At 36.5% G+C, this 16,300-nt stretch overlaps 1 protein-coding gene across 2 annotated transcripts; it reads left to right on the top strand.

Moving 5' to 3' along the window:
• Window positions 1-3,644: 3,644 nt before the first annotated feature.
• Window positions 3,645-14,280, top strand: LOC121409486 (glyoxylate reductase/hydroxypyruvate reductase-like). 2 transcript variants are annotated; one of them, XM_041601405.1, is made up of 6 exons: window positions 3,645-3,875; window positions 8,612-8,846; window positions 10,354-10,510; window positions 12,176-12,362; window positions 13,081-13,259; window positions 13,978-14,280. In XM_041601405.1, the coding sequence occupies exons 1-6, from the start codon at window positions 3,775-3,777 to the stop codon at window positions 14,226-14,228; spliced, it is 1,110 nt and encodes a 369-aa protein (XP_041457339.1). In that variant the 5' UTR covers window positions 3,645-3,774; the 3' UTR covers window positions 14,229-14,280. The 2 variants fall into 2 exon arrangements, with proteins under 2 accessions (XP_041457339.1, XP_041457340.1); XM_041601406.1 differs by having other exon boundaries at window positions 8,608-8,846.
• Window positions 14,281-16,300: the final 2,020 nt, after the last annotated feature.

The following is a 16,300-nucleotide window of genomic DNA, read 5'->3' as shown; positions in this document are numbered from 1 at the left end:
TATGAATAGTCAGAATTAAAGTTGATATGTTTTGTTGCACAGAATATTTTGATCTGTAATTAAAAACGACACTAACTATAATCTAGAAACAAAATTGAAATGGGTTTTTCAAAGGCAGGTCTATTTGTTGCCAAAAAATGTGAACAACCTCCATTATCAAAAATAATCACTAACTCACTCACTCACTCATATAACTGCTGTAGTTTGTATTTCTCTCTGTGGTCCAGGCACTGTTCTATTAGGCCTACTTCACCAATTATTTATCATCATCAATCACCTCCATGGAAATTGTCAAATTGCATCATCCTATTAGACAAAATGTAAAACCAAAAAAAAAATCGTAAATCTACAAATATGAAATATGAATATCACACTAAAGAATGAATAAAATGAATTTTATAAAATATAACTCATGAAAAATAAATATTGCTTTGTTTATAAACAAATAGGAAATAAAAAGGCAATTTAATTACTAGTAGATCAAGGACATGTCCTAATTTTATAAATTTGCCCAAAGTACATAACTTTTGACATTGGTTCTATTTTAGACTCGAGAGCCTGTATATTTAAGAAGTGTATGTTCCGAGTTCCGTACAGATCCTACCTCTTTGTGGCTCAGGTTATTTTTATTTAATGTAAACATGGTTAACATTCAATGCATGTAATGTATCTGTAATTTTGAATGGGTTAGTTTAACTTTTATACCTGGATGAGAATCTGCAAAATGATGCATGCACTTATGATCGTCATCTTGAACCATATAGGTAGACCTCTATACTGTTTTTCTTGTCCTTCAAACTCAACCTGTTTTTCTTTTTCTTCAAGCTCGACCTGTTTTTCTTTTTCTTCAAACTCAACCTGTTTGTGAAAGAAAAGAGAGTACAATAATAAGAAGTGATATTTTTCATGGCCGTATGTATAGGGGAGGGATTTGGGTAAGAGATGAAATGTGAAAACCTTCATCAAAAAAAGAATTGCATGACATCCTTCAATTTTATTTTAGAAAATGCACAAAACGGCCATAGGTAATATTGGTTACTTCTGGCCCTCGCTTTCTGAATTTTCAGGTTTCTCTAAATTTTTTCAAATGTCTGCCCTCCCCCCCAAAAAAAACATCTGCATCTTTTTATTTCCGAATCTTATTTCATTTGACTTTAACATAATTTCATCTCATGCACTAGGTCTAGATCTATTTGTAAGAAAGTATAGATCTAGTCCAAGACTCAGAGCTGTGCAACAGCATTCGCGTATCTAAATTACTCGTAGGTCTAGATCTAGATAGTAACGATGGACTCTCGATCTATCTAGACCTAGAAAGTAAAGCTTTGGTTCTAAACTGAGATCTAGGCCTATATGGATTTGATGTCTTTTATTCCTGGCTAAAAGTTTAAACTTCATTGCCATTATTGACCAAGATTAGATCTAGTCCTTGGTCCACTGACACTGACAGGCATACTCGTACATGTAAATGGAGTCGTTTAGGCCCAGACCTAGATCTAGGCCTAAATTACAGACCTAGATCATAAGCCCTGGGCCTGGGGTAAGTGTCACGGGTTGGGAAAGTATAATTTAGATGACTCAATTTGAATTAGATTGGCCTAGAATTAGAAAGCATCGATGAATAAAAGTGAAGTACCGTAGGCCTAGATCTAAGTCTAAAATAATATTAATAAGAAGCAACAGTAACACTAGGCCTAGATCCTCTGTTAACCAAGTTAGAAATTAGTTCTAACGTTAGGCCTATCTAGATCTAGGTCCTAGATCTAGCCTATTGATAATAAGACAAACATGCATGCAGAGCAGCATATTATTTCGTATACAGGAATAACCGTCGTTTCTGCCTTTTTTTCTGGGGATTTATTCAACAATTTCTGACATTTTTTTTACTATTTGTGAGTGAGCCAACACAGTTCAGCGGAACAACCAAAATAGAGAGACTGAAGCTTTTGGTCTAGGAGTCTAACTATAGACCCTATTTATAAATAAGTTAAAATGGGTGGCTAAATGAAGAAGCCTGAAGTTATGCAAAATAAATTTGATATCTGAAACTGAAAGTGAGGATTGACACAATGACAGGCAATATATCTTCATCCACACTCCACTTCACAGTTTATTCCTGACTGGGTTTCGATCTACTGAAGATAGATGCAGATCTCCCTCTAGATCTAACGTTACAGTGTACAAAATGAAGCTTCATTCTTCTTGCTTTAATCAATCGTGCCGTGGGTTGGTCCTTGTTAATTGGAGGTGAACCAAACCGGCCCGAAATTCTCTCGATGACGATGCCCAATCGGCTAGGAGCCCGTACAAAATACATGTGGTTAACACAGCGGCATAACCGCAACACTGCAAGCAACATACAGGCTGCACTGGGCGACGATGACAATCCAACTTCAATTTCAAAGACTAAATTTTGCTTTCCTTTAACAGAAGAATGATAGTAAACTCTCTAATTTGGTAGAGAAATAACCTAAGATCACAAAATACAGTGTGAAATTTGTAAATAGTCCACTGAATTCATGTGGTTATATCAATTTATACGTACTCACCGGAGTGTTCGTAGGTCCATTTTTGTGTGGAAAGAAAAGTTTCAGAATGAATAAATTAGATGACGTAATGAGGTCAAATGAATAATTACTTCTGTAACACGATACCACTAGTATCGATGACAAAGAATCGGGGAAATCGCGTATTAATGACGCTCTTAGCCAATGACAAGGCCGGAATATGAATATATTTACGCTCATGAATGTCAATGGGGGCTTATTTTTGTCTTCAAATGATCGCGGTAGGCGGAGTCTAATCTCATTTGTTTTGTGCTGAACGCGCGCGCAGCTTTCGGTCTAGTAATATATTATAAGGTCTTTGTAATTATCATTTAAAAAAAAAATACACGTACGTACGTGATAATTATCACGTACGTACGTGATAATATCACGTACGTACGTAATAATATCACGTACGTACGTGATAATATTAAGTACGTACGTGATAATCATCACGTACGTACGTGATAATATCACGTACGTACGTAATAATATCACGTACGTACGTGATATTTTTTTTTTTTTTTCGTTGTCAGAAATGTCCGGTTTGGGGCTTCGTACGTTTTCATGTGAATTTCAATTTTTCGTTGTTTTCATCAAAATAAAATTTAGAGGTTTTCAGACATAAAACAATAAAAAATTATGAACAATGGACCAACCCCTTTTGAAAAATTAGCCCTTCACAATAATTTGTTTTCAAAAGGGGTTAGGTCCACTCCAAGAAAATCATTTTTTTCTATTCTCCCATATTGCAATATTCTTATGCAAAACTAAATTTTCATGATACCCTCCCATGAGAACATAAAATTTGGTATAAAAGAAATCTACCTGTCTTCATATTTTTTTAAATATTCTTTTCCAAAAAAATGCTGTGTGGACCTAACCCCTTTTGCAACCAAACTAAAATGGACCTGACTCCTTTTGGAAAAAAAGTGATTTTCTTTACAATTTTGGATAATTTTTAATGAGAATTTCAACTTTTCTTTGGTATCATCTTATATAGCTACTAAAAATCTATACATTGAGTAAAAAAAATCACATTTGATGAAAAATGGACCTAACCCCTTTTGCAAGTGAGCTCTTCGTATACCTTTTTTTTAAAATTCCTGTAAGCGCACAAGCATGTCAGATGTCAGCGGATCAAAGTACGAGACAAAATACTTCAAGCCTAACAATCCAAGTCTGACTGTTCACGTATAACTGCAACTGTCAGCTGAATATAGACTGCATGTGCAATGCGATTATTATATTACAGATCTTGTCAAGTGTAACTTTCATATATAAGAGCATCAGAAGATCAAATTTAAATTCGCTGAAACGAATGCTCAGGTATGTACCTTTGGTCCTTTGTCTGCAGTATTATTCTGGCACAATGGATTTGATTTAGATTTCTATGTATTAATGTTGATATTGAAATATTAAATGAAGGGAAACACGGATGCATGGTATGTAAAAGTGAATAGGTACTTGGTGATATGTCGAGCAGGGGAAGAAATTGAGTTTTGAAAGGGGTATAGAGAGGGGGAAGGAGAAATGGAGAGACACAAACGGTAGATATAGTCAGTGTACATTTAGGTACTAGCTGTTGCCGCGGTCTGTTTGAATGGTTTTGTATTATGTGTTTAAAACATTTCATTTGGATAAACTAGATTACGAATTATCATTTATAACAATGAAAAGGCACATTGAGATGGGGGCCGGGGGGTGGCTAATGAATAGGGAGGGAATGATATAGGTCAACAACTACCTATATTTCATAGCAATCATCCATGCATACATTATAGGCAGGTGAATATTATATCCAAGTAGCATGGGTGGCCATGTCGGCCTATAAGAAGTTAATGTCAATATAGGGGAACAATTGAACAATCTTTTGGTGTTAACTGTACTTCCTTATAGAGTGCAAAGCCCTTTCCACTCTCAAGAGGTGCAAATTTACTCGGAGAAGAGTAGACTTCTTGTTTGCATGCATGTAGAGAGTTGGTGGGGGTAATGGACAGCAGGGGCGTCGATCCGTTTTTCAGACTGGGGGGGGGGGGCAAAATCATTAACGTTCCAAAGCCAAAGGCGCTCGATCGTACAAAACACCCACACACACACACATAATATGTAGGCCTATATGTATATGTATATATATATATATATAGTGTGTGTGTGTATATATATATATATATATATATGACTCATGAGACACAGACACGTATCTCACCAACAAATTAATGCGAGCGCGAAGCGCGAGCTAAATTTTTTAGTATACTGACAGGAAAAGCGTGCCTGTTTAGGACTGTTTGTAATAACTCATGAGGAGGATACATATGTACGAGTGCCGAGAGTGAGCTGAAATTTCTTTATATTCTAACCTGAAAACTTGATATTCTAAGCATTTCTGGTACCAATGATTAAGATGTGTATCTAAAAGAGGAATAGATGCGAGCGCGAAGCGCGAGTTGAAAATTTTGATATTTCGATCTGAAAAAAAATGACAGTTTAATGGACGTTTTTGATAAAGAACAAGATATAATTAGGCCTATATCCAAGCCTGATTGCTAATCGGAGCAGGAGTTCTTTTGAGGCTTAGAACTGAAAACGGGACATTTACATTCACCTAGTTAATCATGAAAAGTATGGGTTTTTGCTACAGAAATGATGCGAGCGCGAAGCGCGAGCTGAAAATTTTTATATTCCAATCTGAAAAGCGGACATTTTGAGCAAAATTTTAAATAAAGAACGAGTTGTGTATCTCTATCTCGCTTGCTGAACATTACAATCTTGTTTTTCTTAATGCATATCCCCCAATATTTCCATTGGTGGGGCGATCGCCCCCCTGCCCCCCAGGATCGACGCCTCTGGTGGACAGAAATAGATAACTATCCGATTACTGAGAGTGGATGTTGAATAATTATCACATCACATTGTCAAGTCACAAACACTTATATGCACATCCTTGCTAGTATGCAAATGAGGGTACTGATGACGTCACCCATTCAATATTTCTCTGTTTTCATTATATGAAATGTGAAATAAAAGAACTTTCTCCCCACTGTCATGTGAAAGAAGATCTATTCCTCGCTGAGCATGCGATGTTAGCATAGATTTTTTTTGTTCAGTCAAGTTGGTCATTATTTCCAAATCTGTAAGAATTGAAACATTGTATAATTCAGCTGAAAAAAACAAACAAAAGAAGCAGTGAGAGACATCATCGACGAGGCGTGTATGGTCCAGTGGTTAGAGCATTGGGCTCATAATCGCAAGGTTGTGAGTTCGAATCCTCACTGTGCCATTGTCTACACTTTGATAAAAAGGCCTGAGAGTAATATCTGTAGGCTATAAGGTGTCGTCTATAAACCCACTGTGACTGATTAACCTATAAAGACGTAAAAATATGTTCTAGGTAATTGGTTATATACCAGGTTGCCGTTTACCAGCAAAAATGCTGTCCTGTCGAGTTCATGCGGGAGTTACCAAGAAACAGAACAGAAACTCTCTCATTTGCATATCACTGAGTTGTAATACAAAAACAAGCAAACTTTAAAATGCCATATCAGTAACTTTCTTATTTCACATCTGATTTTGATGAAAGTTCAGCGTTGTGTTTTTGTTCTCTATTGAATCTAATGAACACTTTTCTAGGGTGGACTTGACCTTTAAACTTAGATACATAACATAGTAGCAAGAATATCACATCAATATTTAGCGCAGTAGAATTCAGAATGATATCATATCCCCAATATCATAACTGAAAATACTTTTTTTACAATATGCAGTGTTAGAATGATAATGTACTCAAAACTTCTCGTTGGTATCTTTTTATATATATTTATAACAATTCCATTTCGCCAGTGTGAAATCCCGAGACCCGGGGAGCGTTTCATGAAAGGACTTGTCGGACGTTTTATCCGACAAGTCCCATTTTATCCGACAGTTACCATAGTAACAGTGCCTCACAGCCAATCAGAGTCAGAGAAAGATGTCAGATCTGACAACTTGTCGGACAAAAATGTTGATGAAACACTCCCCGGACTATCAGGTTGTCATTGGTAATACCTTTGTTTCATTCACCGAGAGCAGAATATAACAACTTGTAGCAATGTTGTCCAGAACCTCTAATGAGTCTAACAAGTGGTATCTTTGTTCAATTACGGCAGCTTCTGAATCAAATATTAGCTGGATCTATGATAATTTTATTCTATAGAATTACCACTCTTTCACACGGTTAAAAATATCGTAATTTGAGTGATGATTCCAGTGAAAAATAAGGTAATGACGAATTTTAGCACGTGTGAAACCAAACCAAAACATGATTAGAATCACGAAAGCTAATCACAATCACGAATTCAAATTCTACTCCAGAGGTGAATTCCAGTAAGTTTTACTCACATGACAGTTTTCCAAAAGACGAATTGCAATCATCATTACATTTTAATGATGATTCAAGATTCACGTATGAAAAGGCCCTCGGTGATTGAGAGTTTTGATTCTCTACAATTTTTGGAAAGTATTTAGAAGTAAACGCCCCTCTGAATATTATTGGTCCATGTCATGTCACTCACTTTTCCCCTTGAATCATGTTTACCGTTTCACCTTTTATGATCATAAGGTTTCATTTTCTAAGAAGTCTTACTCGGCGTTTAACAATGTTGTTATTAATTTGAAAATTTTCACGTTAGGTTTTCCTCTTCCTTCATGGAAATTTCTTTTACACTAAACAGTTGGATGAATTTAGCTTGTAAATCATTGGTTGGTCAAAATATCACAATGATGGGAAATTCATTACTCTATTGAGCATTAGCATATCAGTTCAAAAACAAGCTAAATAAAATAACCTGATTTAGTTGGAACTCCCAACTTTTTCCCTAATTGGAAATTCCATTCCCAATAGTTTCTTGTTTTTTTTTAGTTGGTCAGTGGTCTGGGGTGGAAATTTAATCAACCGTTTGGCAATTGTAGATTTGGATGAAATCTGACGGGTTACCAACTGATGGGAAATTGGACTTACCCAACCACACAGCAAACTTATTACCTATCATCAGCTGGACACATTTTAGCCAATAGTTGGGCGGACAGCTTGTTAAGCAATATTGGTTGCAAATTGCGCATTTGTTTGCCCAACTATTTCCAAAGTGTAACTTTTTTTTAATACTAGGTTACTGCAAAGAACAAACTGGATAATACTAGAGAAAACTAGTTACAAAAGTAAAGTAATTTATCCATATTTGTAGTAACGTACATCTGCAGAAATAATATTTCATTAACAATAATGTCCTAATCTCATACAATAATCCCATACACTCTAAATTTCAAGGATTTGAAATAAATCCACATCGGCTTTGAATAGTGATCTACCGATTATGACAGCAATTGGTTAAAAATATATTCAACTCTGAGTAGTTTTCAACCAGTACTGTGTAGTTTTCACCCAAAGCACACATCGTCCCAGAATTGGATAAAGATTTTACCAATTGTTTTGTGGACAGTATGTTGCACAAAATTTTTAAGATTGTAATAATCAATACATAGTTACACATTCGTATCTTGAAAAACATATTTCAGCGTTTTTTTCTCACATGGCACTTGGCTGCAAAAGTCGGATCCTTTGCATCGAATCTTATTTGTAGTGAGTAAATTTCCCTTCCATCATAATAATATAAAAAAATAAACGTCTTTTTTTAGCAAATATGCTTGAAAATTGCACGTTTGATGACTGATTTAGTAAATTCCCTTTTCATGCCTCTGACATTTGAATTACCTACATACGACATTCTCATTTCACATCAAATGTTGATTATATATATTTTTTCATGATCAATATTAATTGTTGTTCTCTTTGTTAACAGGGCCACATGGAAGGCTATACCAAATTGGTGATAGGTACCAACCTGTATAAATATCAGAAATATCTAAATAAATAAATAAATGGATAAGTAAATAAATAAATGAATAAATAAAAAGGTAAACAAATAAATATATTAAACGTTATCATCTTTGATATTTCTGTTTTTATTTGTTGGGTTGAGGTTCACATTGAAGTGTCTTGTGTAATATGTCTACGTTTTTTTATCAGATAGTAATGTAACAATGGCGGGCGAGGAGAGAGTTTGCATCGCGACAGTTGTATCACTTAGCATGTTTGATGTGATCAAAAAGCAAAAATCTATGAAAGAAGACTACAACTTTATCAAGTGGTCAGAAGTGATCAAGAACCCGGATCAATACCTCGAAAGGATCCAAGGATTGGTTGTATCTCCTATAGAGCATGTTACACTCACCGATGAACTCTTGACCAAGATGACGAGTTTAAAGGTACCTCTTCTGTTACTCTTATCATTAATCTGTTGATATTCTCTCTTTTTTCGAATCAGTACTTTTCCTGTCACTGTTTCGTTTCCTGCCTGTTTTCTTGTGTTTGTTTTTGGATTGGACTTGCTGTTATATGGCAATCACACCAATCAAACCAACCACAGACTGATAAAAAAGTATCCCCTTGTTTTCAGTGACATCATCGGTTGGTTTCGGTTAAAACCGAGTCCAAATCAACCGATTGTCGGTCATTTGAAATGTTGACTTGGGATCCGTTTCACCGAGAAGACAGTAGCATCACAGGAACATTACAGAGGGGAAGTCCTGGGCTAGTTTTGTACAGACTATATTTCTTTTATCATTGATAATCTTTATCAGTTTTATGATTGTAATATCTTTATCAGTTTATGATTATAATCATCATGGTAGCATCATCATCATTATCTTCATCATCATCACCATCACCACCACCACCACCATCATCATCATCGTCTTCATCATAATCATCACTATCACCATCATCATCATGATCATCATCCTTTGGGGCGATTCCAAACGTGTCGTACGGGACATTTTGACAACAATATTTGAGATTCCTAGCCGAATGCTTTAGCAATAAAATATTATTTTTTGTCGATGATAAACCTATAGTGGTAAGTCATGTGAAAAACTAATAATCAACACAAAATAATTGATAATGGGTGAATTATAGGTGAAAATGTTGTGTGTCTTACGGGAGGCAGAAATGTCCCCTAAGAAATGCAACACTTTAAGCTATAATTCACCTGTGGAAGACATATTTTTGTTGGTTGTCAGTTTTTTGCATGTCTACCCAGTAGTATTTTAATATTACCACAAAGCAAATTGAAGTTCTTCGTTCATTTGGACAGCAGGTTGAAAAATGTTGTGAAAATGGCCAATTTTTCTAGCATGGAATCACCCATCATCATCATCATCATCTACGCCACCACAACTACCACAATCACCACAATGGCATCATCATGATCATCATTATTTTCATAATTATCTTCTTTGTCGTTGTTCTTTTGTTAATTGCTTATGGAAATTGATCCTCCATGTATATCATCGTCATCGTCTTTATCGTCGTCATCATCACCACCGCTATCATCGTTATCATTGCATCGCCATCATCATCGTCCTTATCATCATCATAATGCACCATTAGTATTATCGTCATCATCATCAGGAGAATCATCTTTATCATCATCATCATCGTTATCACTACCAACATCATCATCGCTATCATCGCCATCATCATCATCATCATCGCTATCATCGCCATCATCATCATCATCGTCGTCATCATCATCATCATAAAGAGGCATTGGCACAATTATCATCTTCACCTTCATCTCCATCATCATCATCATCATGCATCAATATATATCATCATTATCGTCATCTTCATCGTCGTCATCGTTTTATTAGTTGTGAGTATTATTGCGTGGTGGTTGATTTTCTTTTCTTCAATATTTCTCCTTCATTGTAGGTAGTATCGTCCGTAGGTGTTGGTGTAGATCATCTTGATATACCTCTCTTAAGGAAGTATGGTATTAAGGTCGGTTATACACCTGACGTAATCACCCAACCAACGGCTGATCTAGCTTTCACATTACTAATGGCCATAGGGAGAAGAATACCAGAAAGTATATAAGCTCATTTACTTCTCTGTAAAATTGTGTTACATGTATTGAATTGTATCAATCAGATATGATTACGTCTGGGACCGTCAATTGACGTCACAATTAAAATTGTGGCCGCCGTTGTGACGTCACAATTAAAATTGAGGCCGCCCGATCAATTCCAGCCTAACCGCTCACGATAGCGGTCTCCTGCGTTCATTTATTACATTATATATATATATATGTTTACATTTATAAAAGATTAATTTATACTCACATCCTTATTTGTATTTATTATGTAATATGACCACATTGTTTATATTGTGAATTTTGTATATTGTAATTATAAATAATTTTGTATTGTGTTTTTGAACGCAGAAATAAATGCAAACAAACAAACAAAATGTAACGGGGGTGGTCGATAAAATGCCCAGATGACTTAATTAGCACTGGCGTTTGACTGTCACTATCATATCAACTGACAGAAAATGAATAGTCGTGACTGAGTGCTGCAAATTTGATGAAATTTTGGCGAGAAATTGAACCTCAAACCTTTGCATCGGTACTTCGATACCTAGTACTGCTCGCTTCGAGCTCTGTTATTGAGTTAAGAATACGATACGGAAGAGCATATTAGTCATCATATGGAGGGAGGGAATTAAATGAGGCTTGATTTTTTTAAGGGTTGGGGGGGTATAAAATTGGTAGTTGCAAATGAATTCTTTTTTTCTTGTATAGACAAATTACCAAACAAAATTGAACAATTTTCTGTCCCTATACTCGATGATATCCCGATTCTGCTACTAATTCGCTTATTTCATGTAGACGATACATGACAGTGAACAGAATATATCTTTTTTAGTCAATCGTCTAGTAAAGAAAGAGCGATTTCGATTTGAATTGGAAATGGATTGAATTATTCATAAAACTGTGTCTAAATGGACACAAAGTGGACAAATGTCTTACAAAAACCTACTACTACTACTGCTACTACTACTACTACTACTACTACTACTACGACTACGACGACGACTACGGCGACGACGACTACTACTACCACTACTACTACTTCTACTTCCACCACCACCACCACTACATACTTTTTAGCTATTACTGCCTTTTTGGCAGTGCAGGGGTAATTGGATGAAAACCAGGCTTATGCATAATAGGGAAGATGCTGATAGCATAGTTTTGGGACTGAATGTCTAGGAGTTATACTGTTTTCGAGAAAATGACAAATAGCCTTTGATCGAAGTAAATGTCTAAAAAGTGATAAATACGTGATCATGAGACTGTGCGTATTTTCAATGATATGAACTATAGGCAACGGATTTTATATTTCTAGTTATTGTCCCATGCTTTATAAACATGAACTTGAAATTTAGTTCATCAGTATTGGACTTTGCTTGTTTCAACACATTTCAGAACAGGGTATGGTAAACATACCAACATCAAATAATATATCCCGTTCATGTAACATGACCAAGCAAATAAAGCTTCTGAACAATTTCTAGCAATGGCGAAATACATAAAAATAGAATAAATCCCTATGCTAAACTTTTGTAAAATGATACTAAGATTCGCAAAGGATGAAAGATCGCTGGCTATTTCATGGGTTGAAAATAGAGGGGATATGGTGGTTCTTATTGTCTGAAAATTTATTTGCCTAACCCTTTTTTACCGTTGTAGTGATGGAAGTGGCTAGAAGTTACGAGGTTGGCGAAAAATTCCAAATCGAGCGAAGTTTTCGACGTCGTGGACAGGATATCTTCGAATCGACACTGGGCATCATAGGTTTGGGTAAAATAGGGCTGGAGATTGCCAAACGAGCGACGGGATTCAGAATGAAAATACTCTATCATAATAGGAAACAAAGGTACAGTCCTGAACCCTCAAATCTATTTGTGGCTTTCTCATGGATCGTCACATTTCTAAAATGCCTGTTGTCAACATCAATCTGTTCTGATAAAAATCCTATTTATTTTAATTTGATTTTGAAAAGTTCCAAAAACTTCTGTCGCAATAAAACGATAAAATGACAAATGAACATGTCAAGTGGACAAAACGTCATGTATTGAATTTCATAAGTTCAGAAATGAATAAGGTTGATTTATAACAATAAATCGACTCGGTTTCTCAAGCAAAATCCAGGCATGGAGTCGTGTTTCGCAATAACTAAAAACATGCGATGTAGTCAGTGGCGGATCCGGGGGGGACAACCACCCCCTGAGAGCCATAATCAAAATTTGTAATGTAAATATACCGCTTTTACTCAAGTGTGCCGCCCCCTCCCTTTGAAAGTGAGGATTTTTTTGCTTCACATTTTCCGCAGACGAAATTACCTTCACTTTAGGTGAGAACCCTTTTTTTGGTCTAATCTTTATCGTGAAATTGCCCCCCCCCCCTTTAGAAAATCCTGGATCTGCCCCTGAGTATAGTCAAGTGATAATATAGATTACTTTTGCTTCTTGTAGTTCTTTATTTGTTAGTTAGTCTGGGCTAAAAGTCGGTTGATCATTTTACTTTGTTCTTGTTTCATCTCCCTGCACTTTTTAAAATATAAGTCATTTATCATTCATGATTTACGTCTGCAGATCAAAAGAGATCGAAGAATCTGTTCACGCCACCTACGTTCCGACCTTAGAGGGAATCCTGCCGAAAGTTGATTTCTTGATATTATGCACCCCTTTAACACCTGACACTAGACACATGATTACGATAGAGAAACTCAAATTAATGAAGTCATCATCATTTCTTATCAATATAGCAAGAGGTATGTAATCTAAATAGTATGTTTAATGCAATCCATTCTTTAAATATAGGTGCCAATCCTTCAGATAATATACCATGAAAACAAAGCATAAACAGTAGCGTATGTAGGATTTTTTAAAGGGGGTTCAAGGTGAATGAAAAGTTGACAAGCAAAAAAAGGGTGAGGGGGAAGGGTTGAACCCCTGTACCACCCCCTCCTGCGTACGCTACTGACCATGAAATAAATTTGTGGTTTAAAATCAAAACGATTTTAAACAAATGAACAAAAATCATTTTTAATTTGACCAAAGATGATCTGAAAATGAATGTTTTTTTATATGCTTAGTTTCGGGGGGGGGGGGGTGGCCAAAATTCAAATATTGAAATAGCCCAATTTCGTCTCTAGGTTCAGTACCATACCAAACTTGTTTTTATATCTTAATGCTTTATCAAATCCTGTCGAGGAAAGCATGTCCACGAAATGCAAATGGCGACCACAGAGAGACACGCATAAAAAAATCTTTTGAATCTACATATTTAATTGACTGTTGTTTGAACAATATCTGATAAAGTTTTAAAGAAGACGCTTCGTTTTATTCTTCCTCCTTCTTTCTCCTCTTCGACCGTTCCTGGACTATACTGCTAGATATTCTGACGTAATCAGAGGAATCAAAGACATTCATGATAAAATGATTGTTTGTATAATCTCGTCCATCCCCTTATATCTGTTTTTTTTGTAGGTGGAATAGTTAAAACAGATGACTTAGTAGAGGCTTTAAGAAGCAAGTTGATCGCTGGAGCTGCATTAGACGCCACAGACCCCGGGATCTTACCCAAAGAACACCCACTCCTGAACATGTCTAATGTGATAGTATGCCCCCACGCGGGGGTATTTACAGAGGGAGGGTTGGATGCAATATATGGACTAGGTCTGGATAATCTAAGAGCTGCCATTGAAAACAAGCCTATGCCCGCTGAATATCTTGATTGATTCCATTTTATTATTGTCAATAGTTTAATCATTACGCCAGTGCCATCATTACTGTCGGGGGGGGGGGGTATAAGGCTGAATTGCACTTAGCGTAGCTTGTTGGGTTATAAGATAATCATTTGCATTGCTTTAACTTAATATCAGAAATATATGGCTTCTTCCCTTCAGTGGCGGCACCAGGATTTTAAAACAAGAGGAGCAAAAGAACATATGGGGGGGGGGGGTAAATGCCGACTTGCCATTTTTTGCTCGTTTCCCAAAATCGAGCACGCAGCGCGAGCTAATATTTTGAATACAGGCGGCCCTACTGACTTGAAAAGAGACCGGTTAACATGGTTAAGGACTGTTTGCAAGTAACCTGTGAAGATAATATTTCATACAAATTAAAAATGCTAGTGCGTGCCTAAAATGTTTAATATCCTGATATGATAACTGAACGTTTTTATCATCTTTTTATCATGAACACGCATGGAAGGGTATCGAAGTAAACAATAAATGCGAGAGGGTATAAGCGCGAGCTGAAAATTGTTAGTATTCATCACCTTTTTGGTAATCATGAACATACAGAATGCTTATCTTGCTATAACAAAGAATGAAAACTCGAATCACGAGACGAAATTTTGTGCATATTGACTTGAATACTGGATTTTTAACCCTCGAGCTATCTTGTTGAACAGATCAATTATTTTTCTCAGCCACCAGCCACTACAAGCGCGACCCATTTTTTTTTTCATTTTATATAATAACTTGAAAAATTTGTGCTAACAGCGACTGGGCGATAAATTGTCAAGATTTCATGAGTGAAAATGCCGTTTTGGAGCACATTGCATCTTGAGAAGGATGCTTATGGTAGCACTAATATACCAGGGGCCGCGGAATGGTCAGAACCCCCCCCCCCCCACACACACACACTTTTGGCTCAGCCCTCCCCCCACGTTGGAAACCATTCCGCGGCCCTTGTATACTTTTTTTTTTCAAATATTCTGGGAGGGGGGAAAACGATCCTGACTGGGAATTGCAAATGCCCCCGTGTCCTCTCTTGGTGCCGCCACTACTTCCTACTCGTCCTTATGTTTTCTCATGGCCCTGGAAAGCGGGGGTACTGGGGATGCTGAATCACCCCTAAGATTTTCCTTGGGGTGCTGTGTGAATAATTTTCCACCCCCTGGAATTCTGGAAGGTGTGAAAAAAAAATTAAAAATGTAAAAAATAACCCAACTGACCTTCAGTTTGTAGTGAAAACCCTTTTTTTCACTTGTCAAATTTGCCGAGACCAGTATGAATGCCATTTGGCAGAGATAACTTTTTTTGTTTTTTGCTCTTTAAACTTACATCAGCACTCTTGCTTAAAAAATCGTTCTCTGCTTTTTCTTTTCCCATCTATTCTTTCACCTTATATCATATTGTAATCCAACACATTCCACAAACACTCACCTCCCTACAATCAACATGTATTTAATGTTCGTTGAAAATACCAGTTCAGATAATAAAGAAACCACGACAACGTATATTTCTTGCGTGGTTTTCACAGTCTTTGTTCGTGAGAATGACCGACAACATGGACAAGTGCCCCTCGCAAAAAAAGTTACCATTATAAATGGAAAGATACCGTGGACGAGTGGTCTAAAGCGCCCGACTACAACCTGTCAGTCAGGGGGTTCGAATGTACGGCCCTTGAGAAAGGCATTTTACCTGCATCCGTCTTTGTATTATGTTGCATCAAGCTGTATGCATTATTGGTACTAATGTGTAGACGTGTTGTTTAAAACAAAACAAACGAAAAACAAACTACTGAACTACGAGCCTTACTTCATTTTCGGACTATGACACATTCACAACGAACCGAATGTCGTTTTCGGCTGAACCAACTTTCGGAATGTCGAACGTTATTTAATTTTCATCGGAATTATAAACCTTCAGATTAGTGGGCTGTTGGAGTGACATAATTAGCCTACGAGCAAGACGAAGTTCAGAATATTTGAACCTTTGGAACAACGAGCTGTGACCTAATTTCTAATCAACTTTTAATACGTGTTTTTAAAGCGTGAATGCTGCACCATTGTTCTGGATAT

Source organism: Lytechinus variegatus, chromosome 2 (genome assembly GCF_018143015.1).
Source record: "Lytechinus variegatus isolate NC3 chromosome 2, Lvar_3.0, whole genome shotgun sequence".
Classification (NCBI taxonomy): Eukaryota; Metazoa; Echinodermata; class Echinoidea; order Temnopleuroida; family Toxopneustidae; genus Lytechinus; species Lytechinus variegatus.
This window is presented reverse-complemented; position numbering and strand designations above follow the sequence as displayed.

Bases quoted from the DNA above. Each gene is read 5' to 3' on its own strand.
- LOC121409486 (XM_041601405.1), top strand. From the start codon at position 3,775: ATGTGCAATGCGATTATTATATTACAGATCTTGTCAAGTGTAACTTTC. The intron at 10,511-12,175 runs GTATATAAGCTC...TTACCGTTGTAG, and splicing joins AGGGAGAAGAATACCAGAAA to TGATGGAAGTGGCTAGAAGT. The intron at 12,363-13,080 runs GTACAGTCCTGA...TTACGTCTGCAG, and splicing joins TATCATAATAGGAAACAAAG to ATCAAAAGAGATCGAAGAAT.